The 7997-nt window shown below is 28.2% G+C and overlaps 1 protein-coding gene across 10 annotated transcripts; it reads left to right on the top strand.

Moving 5' to 3' along the window:
• The first annotated feature begins 430 nt into the window (after nucleotides 1-430).
• Nucleotides 431-7223, top strand: LOC103571503 (schwannomin-interacting protein 1 homolog). 10 transcript variants are annotated; one of them, XM_053738216.1, is made up of 10 exons: nucleotides 431-619; nucleotides 1714-1782; nucleotides 1840-2135; nucleotides 2210-2565; nucleotides 2634-3485; nucleotides 5655-5766; nucleotides 5838-6184; nucleotides 6263-6474; nucleotides 6682-6846; nucleotides 6979-7222. In XM_053738216.1, exons 2-10 carry the CDS (start codon nucleotides 1727-1729, stop codon nucleotides 7040-7042), a joined length of 2460 nt encoding a protein of 819 aa, XP_053594191.1. In that variant the 5' UTR covers nucleotides 431-619; nucleotides 1714-1726; the 3' UTR covers nucleotides 7043-7222. The 10 variants fall into 10 exon arrangements, with proteins under 10 accessions (XP_053594191.1, XP_053594194.1, XP_053594190.1 ...); XM_053738219.1 differs by having other exon boundaries at nucleotides 1855-2135; nucleotides 6979-7221; XM_053738215.1 differs by lacking the exon at nucleotides 431-619 and adding an exon at nucleotides 1378-1484.
• Nucleotides 7224-7997: the final 774 nt, after the last annotated feature.

Raw genomic sequence — 7997 nt, 5'->3', positions numbered from 1 at the left:
TTCAACTATATCAAACAACTCACTAAGAACTATGCGATCCAAATCATAATTTGTTTTTAAACTATTTACACACTCTAGTATCCAGTTGAAAATAAAAAAAAAATCCTCAGATCTCAAAACGTAACCATATTTTATAAACTAAAATTAGAATAGTTAGACGGAACTAATAAATTTATATATTTTTTTAAATTTTCACATCAAGAAGCTCAAAAAATAAAATCATTAAACAAAAATTAATGGTTAATTCATATTTTTTTATGTATAAAAAAATAAAATAAATCTATCACAAAACCCTTATATGATTTTCGAAATAAAGAATGAAATTAAGTTTGCGAGGGGGATCCCATATTAACGCATGCGTGTTTTCGCTTCTTCAAAGAGGATTGGTTACGAGGGTAACAAATGAAAGAGGGCTAAACATTATTTTACAAAGCAGATTGTGGCTGCACAGACATTTATTCTCTAAAATAAAATTGCTAAAATAAAAGTATATTATATTTGATTTTATGTTCTACGATTACTGTTAAGTATTATCAATAAAACGTGATTATATATTTTAAAAACAATTTAAAGAAAAATAGCATTACAATTGTTACTTACATCATTTCGAACAATATTGGTAAGTCAACGACCTCTACTACTACTATCCATACAGAAATTTCTAGTACAGAAATGTACTTCACAATTTTACGCTAAACTTAGTGCATAAAAAGTCAATTGCTAATAAAATGTATAGGTCATGAAAATATCATTACATATACTTTGAACTTACTATTTTTATTTGATTAGATGAAAAAAAATTATTTAATTATTGTTTGTATATAAATATTTCATTATTATTAAATAATATATATCAGATTCATTCAAATGAGGCGAGAACAAGTTGCCCTGATTAAGAAAAATGATTTGCTCCATGTTGAGTGTATATCTATATATTCGTCGATTCAAATTGTTTTAAATCATTTCAAATTGTTTTGCATTATTCCAAATCATTTTTCTTAATCAAGGTAATAAGTTTTATATTGATTTTTGGAATAAGGAGATCGAAAACGAAAAATATTTTTTACATACAAATAGTAATATCTAAATTTACTTTAAATATTTAAAAAGGATAAAAGAAATACATAAATTGATATTTACATATAACAAGCACGAACTTATTTATTGACATTTTTTACTGTACCAAAAGCACCGGAAAATTAATAGGTATATTGTAATATTGAAGTTGTAAGAGAGAAAAACATCTTTAAAACGAAGAGAATGAATGATTCGTGTGCGCTCGCGCTAAAATTATGAAGGGGAATGCATAAATTGCTAGAGAATGAGAACGATAAAGAAAGAGTGAGTAAATGAGAGAGAGAGAGAGAGAAAGAGAGAAAGAGAGAGAGAGAGAGTGGTGAGGGTGTTGGTTACGTTTTCGCGAGTCGATAAACCCACGACGGAGTTCGAGCGACCGTCTGCGCGCGGCTTCAACATGGTACTGGGTGAGTAGGGAATTATTTCTGTCTTTCTTAGACATTTTAATATGAATATTTCAAATACAACGAGATATATTACTTGGTATTAATTACATTTATAATTCTAAAACGTATATAAAAAATATTTTTATATAATGTATTACCTAAATTTCTTTAATAGTCATGTAGTTGAATGAAAATAAAATAGTGACTTTTATTCAACTAATATATATGATCACCGTTAAATTGATTTTAGGCAAGCAAACGTCATGCAAATTAAGGACGCACTTATGCCTCCAGTTATTAACTCTGAGTTAAATAATAAGTATGTAATATTATAACTGTTCATAAAACTTTATTATATTTAATGTACAATAAGTAGCCATTCGTTTTGCAGTCAACTTGAACAAGAAAATCTGGGAGTGGCATCAGGCTCTGAAGAAAATAAAAGTTGTGACGATAATTCTTCAGAAATAACTGAAAATTACCGGGAATCACCAGGATATGAAATTCAGAACTTTCGTGTAGCTCAGGATACTACAACGTGGTCATCAGTTGCAATAGCTCATACAAATGTTAATAATCATCCAAAACGTATAAACAGTATTATCAATAATAATTTATCCATCTCAAGATTGTCATTAAGCAGTTCTACTGAAAGTTTATCAGATTATGACGGTAAGTTGTGTAAATTTGTAATTATTATTGCATTATTAAGAAAAAAAATTTAATTAAAGTATAAACTTTTTTAGCTCATGAATTATCTGCAAGATCCGAATGCTCTGAAAATTCAGAAGACGTTAGTTTGTCAAGACCTTGTCGCGGAATAATAAATCCTAATTATCCTGGATTTCAACACTTGACCCCAGCATTTTTATCTGTGTTCAATGAAGATCGACCTGAAAGTCCAGACTTATCTTCAACATTTAATGAACAAGAATTAGAAAATAAAATACATGAATGCTGTAATAATAACAAAAATGAAATAGACATCATAAAAGAAACGGTTGAAAAAGAAAATAAAGATAATTGCGATAGAGTAAATAATTTTGATACTCAAAAAGATGAACATAAATTTTTCTACAAAAAATCAAAACTTGATATTCAGGTTAGTAATTTAAAAATTTCATTAAATTTAAAATATATTATTAATTAATTAAACTATTTATTTATTAGCAGACCGTAACATCATATTATGAGAATGCCGTTTCATCTTCGGAAAAGTGTTTAAATTACGTTAAGAGTATTGAGCAATCAAAAGAAGTGTGCAAACCAGATGATTCTAATCCTGATTATTGTCATCAGCATAATTCTGTAGAAATTGAAGTTGCTGAATTACAATCTAGTTCAACTGAACGACCCCAATTTGCTGAAATTGAAGATATACTGTCAGATTCAGGAACAGGAAAAACTTGTGAGCAAGATAGTGAAACTGAAGAAATTGTAATTGAACATATTGATCTTATTTCTGAAGCTACAAAATTATCAGAAAATAAACCAATAGCAGAATCCCAAGATAAATTATCAAATCGAAAACTTGATGATAATATAGAAACTGTTTATGATTCAGAGGGTATCTCTGAAAAACAGCAGCCACTGCCATATACCAAACTAGAAGAAATTGATTTGTTATCAAGTATAGGCCGTGATATTGGTGTAAATCTTGAGAAATACATCCAACCTGTTCCCGACATAGTAGCTATGGAAACTATTGATGTTCACACTTCTCGTTCATTTTCAAATTTAGTTAAAGATTCAATGCGAGATGACACAAATAAACTGGTAGATCAAGATTTTGTAGAAACCTCTAGTGCTGATTCAAGAAAAAAAGAAAAAATGGTAAGAAATCAAGCACGAAGACGTCAACAGTCACTTGTAGGACAACGTCGTCCAGAAAAACGCAGAGTTGAACAAGTAGATAAAACTCCTGGTAGCTTCGATGTTTATAACATTGAAACAGCAATGCCCAAGATTGACCTAGATGCTATTGAATCACATCTAATAGCAGCACGTGAAGAAGAACGACGGGTAAGATTAACTGACACCGATTTTATATAAAAATATACATATATATGCCCACATAAATACTTACTTGATGAAATAATAAGAAAATTCTTATTCCATTCTATGACACCCTATAAATGTAGACGTAGACTCATGAACACACATAGGAACATACATTTCATGTCGTTTAAAAATCAATAGAATAAGCTATCACGTTCTGTGTGAGAATCAAGGAGCTTCGGTCCCCTTAATCATGATGATAGTGCCTGTTTGAAGTTTAAGGTGAAGGGTTATTAAAGAAAAAAGTGCTGTAGGGTCAGTTATTTTAATATATTGCGTTTTACGAGCTGCTTATTGACAATCGTTAGTTATTAATAATTAAGTGTGGGTGAGAGGAGATAAACATACAGATAAACATAAAAATGTGATATATGAGAAAGAGAAAGAGACTTTTAATGAGAGTAAAACGATGACACATCCAATACACGATACATAAATTGTAATACTATCGGCATGTTGGATGTGTAAAGAGTTTAAATAAATATGCATCAAAGTCTTTCTAGGCATCGACCTGTAATTAAACCTAAAAATCTTGAGTTTTCTTCTAGTTATGGTAATTATCAACAAGTATAAATAGTTTTATAATGTTTTTGTAAACTCAATTTTTTTTTTACGTCATTCTTTGAAGCAAGTGGTGATATGTCAATCCTTTTATCTATTGCTAAATTCATATTTAATAAGTTATTTATCGGATTAAAAAAATTGTATCTACGTTCCATGATGTTTAAATTGACTAAATAAAAATAAACTAAAAAGCGAAACAAAAACAAAAAAAAAAAAAAAAGATTAATGACAACAAACTGAAAGTAAAGAATTCCAAGTGATTGTTTTAGTTGATCGATCAAGCAAATCTTATGCCGTATACAGGAAAATGTTGAATTTTTAGTAGATTAAATATTATATTGAGTATAATAAAAGTAAAAAATAATTTTTTCGATTATATTAATAATCGATTAATATAAAATCAACAAATTTCTGATAGTACATAAAAACATATTAAAAAAAAACAACATGAAATTATAATTGGCCTAAATATTTAAGTGAAAAGTAGTCATAGTAGGTTTTTATGTACTTCAAGCAATACTTGAAGAAAAATATGAGTACTTTCACTCAACTGATACTGACTTGTCTGGTTCTATTCTCGGCAGTTTATTCTTTGGTTTTTAATCGTGCTGCTCTAAGATGAACGGTAGTAGTCACAAATGGCCTAGACATTATAAAAAAGATTCACGATTTGTTACAGATTTATACACTTTTACGTATGATAATGATTTTACTTCAGTGAGTTAGTTTATTATAAATTAATCTGTGAATAATTTGAAATTAATAATTATTTCTATTGAATCAAATATTAATATTTGATACGAATTCAAAATTAAAAATTCAAAGTTGCCCAACTAAAGCACAATATATATATTTAAGGTCACTTGAGAGAAGTTTTAAAAGATAACTTTCAATTTTAATGATTAGTTAACTTTATAATATTTAAAAGTCATCATTTGAAAACTACCTTTAACTTTAACGATTCGATACCTTTGAGTTAACTTTAAAAAATACCTTTTAATTAAATTTTTCGTTTTCTTAATGATAACTTCTACAACATATATAAATTAAGCGCTTCTGATAAATTACATGTTATTTAAAAGACGTCTTTTGATAGATATCCTATAACTTTGTCTATAAGTAATTATTAAAATAAATATGAAATATGATGAATAAAGTCCAACTTTTCGTTGGCGATCGTGTAGTTGTATGAACTTTTGTGATGAATGCATTATTTGGGTATCCGTAATTTAAAATTATTAAAATCGATTATTAATATTTTATTTGAGCTTTATTCGCACATTATTACAGTAAATTGTCACTTTTTTTATGTATGTATATATATCGATGATTAGTTCGAGGAAGAGCTGCCCCAAGTTGTTAAAAGTAATGCACAAATTGATGACATTATAACGGAATATAATTCAAAGTCAAATTACAAAGATAAAGAAGATATAATTGCACGTTTTGACCGTGTAATACGGGGGGAAATTGATGATTTAGAGGTACTTTCCTTCATACTCAGGAGGGATTTGACAAAAATATAAAAATAGTGTAAAATTTTTTTGATTTATCATTAAAATTTTTCAGCGTCGTAATGATCGAGAAGAAATCAGAAGAAGGCTTGCTATGGGCTCAGATGCTGATGATGTTCGATTGGAGCATGGACGGAAGCCTAGCCTTCAATCAAGACTTCAAAGTGGTGAGTCATATTGATATTATATGATGATACAATATTTAAAAAATTTCTAATCAATATATTTTTTTATCAAGGTATGAATTTACAAATTTGTTTCATGAATGAAACACCTTCAGATACTGAGTCACCTGGTTCAGAAGACACATCGCCAAGTATAAAACAAGCTTCCAACTTTTACAAACATTGTAGCATTGCTGCTAGACCTCAAGTGCTGAGTCTTCCACCGTTGAGACTTAACACAGATATTTCAAGTGCACCCCTTGATGAAGCTGATTTTTTTGCTCGTCAAGCACGACTTCAAACTGAAGCAAGGATGGCACTTGCTCAAGCAAAAGAAATGGCCCACATGCAAATGGAAGTTGAAAGACAAAGACTCACACAGAGTCCAATTACGGAAATGGTGCGATCAAGTCTTGAAAAGGTTATTATTTATTTTTATAAAATAAAACTGACTTTAGTAAATAACTAGTAAAATATACATGATGACTCGTGTGAATAGGTTGGCGTTCAATTAGGTGAAGATAGACGTCGATTATCTCGAGTTCTTTTAACAGAATTAAATGTTGCTCAACTTCAAGTAGTTGCAAATGATCTTCATTCAAGGATTGCAGTTTTAAACGAGCTATTAGTCGAAGGTTTACTCAGAAGAGACGATCTCCATATGGAACAAGATTCGATGCTTGTAGACGTCGAAGATTTAACTCGATATCTGTAAGTATTGCATGATTATTACATTCCTGTTAGCGAGCACTATAGATATCATATGCTACGCTTACATCACACTCATACATTACCTATTATTATGATACCATTTATACACGCCACGCTGTCTTCTCTATCGCTATTCTCCTCTCCCTCTCCGTCTCTCAGAAATAAGTAGACGACGGATTTGTGAGGTGAGCATCTTTGTTTGCATAGTGGTGCCAAGCAGGAATCTTTTAAGAAACGTCAAACAAACATCAAAGAACAAAAAACTACACATGAGAATAAACGGATCAGTCAACATCGTCACTTACATTCAATGATGATGCCAATAATTAGAAATAAATTGAATAGTCATACCCTCGTTGGATTTGTTAAAAAGTAAGATCTTTATTATTTAAAAATGATAATTACTTTAATTAAATGTTTATTATTTATTAATTAAATAATTTCTGATATTATCTAATATTTGATGCCGCACAATGGACTTTTCATAATGCGGAATATCCAAAGATTTAAGATAAAAAGACAGGAATTTAAAAAAAAAAATAACTTGAGGATTTCCCACATCAATTAAAAATTTTTACAACTTTATCACTCATTAATAATAAGTATTTATTTAATTACTATAATTAATTAAATTCCTATATCTATAGATCGATTTATAAAAATATGAGTGATATAGTTAACTCACGCAATTACTCCAGGTGTTATTCCATTATAAAATTTTTGTCAAATATACCACTTAAGAAATATTAAAATAGAAAAAAATAGATCTTTCTTGTTGTATATAACAATAATAAAGTAATGTTAATCTAAAATATAAAAAATTTTAACTTGAATAAAATTATCCTTTCATAAATAATTCCTAGTCATTTTACGATAAAATTGAATAATTTAAAATAATTATTTGTCAAAAATTTAAGTGATTATTTAAATTACTATATACAGTTTAAATTTAAATAAATGAATAAACTCATGTATTATCTACAAAATAGTTTTAATCACAATAATGATTCATATTATACAACCTAATAACCGTACAACAACTTTTTTTCACATGATTAATTTTTTTTCCTTCTATCCCTTTCCTGTTTTAATTATAAGCCATAATAATTAATTATCATTTGTTGAAACGATTAATTATTCAAAATCTTGGAGAAAGGAAGGAAGGCACAAGGAAGTTTTATTTTCAGAGGATTCGATTTATCATTAATTTTAAAATATCGTACCATTTATATGCAATTTACCATTTACATGTAAAAATATAAAGCACCAGTTTTAAGAAAATACATAAAAAAGTATAATTTCGATTTTTGATATAAAAAATTAATATGGATACATTAATGCTCTTTTCTTCGGCTACTTTAATTGATTCTTATGCAAACGCATTGATTTTATAAATGTTTGAAGGCAACCACATTATTTGTATAATAAAATTTAATTCAATTAAATATCAATAACATTGATATATTAATTAGAAAAAATGTATTAAATCCCTAAAATAGTTATTATCTACTCATACTATACAA

Source organism: Microplitis demolitor, chromosome 4 (assembly GCF_026212275.2).
Source record: "Microplitis demolitor isolate Queensland-Clemson2020A chromosome 4, iyMicDemo2.1a, whole genome shotgun sequence".
In the NCBI taxonomy this organism is placed as follows: Eukaryota; Metazoa; Arthropoda; class Insecta; order Hymenoptera; family Braconidae; genus Microplitis; species Microplitis demolitor.
Note: the sequence above shows the minus strand (reverse complement) of the source record. Positions and strands in the feature narration are given on the sequence as shown.

Excerpts from the sequence above, each read along its gene's own strand:
- LOC103571503 (XM_053738211.1), top strand. The coding sequence starts at position 1,526 with ATGAATATTTCAAATACAACGAGATATATTACTTG. Across the intron at positions 1,783-1,839 it reads AACTCTGAGTTAAATAATAA|CCATTCGTTTTGCAGTCAAC; the intron begins GTATGTAATATT and ends TACAATAAGTAG. Across the intron at positions 2,566-2,633 it reads AATCAAAACTTGATATTCAG|CAGACCGTAACATCATATTA; the intron begins GTTAGTAATTTA and ends TTTATTTATTAG.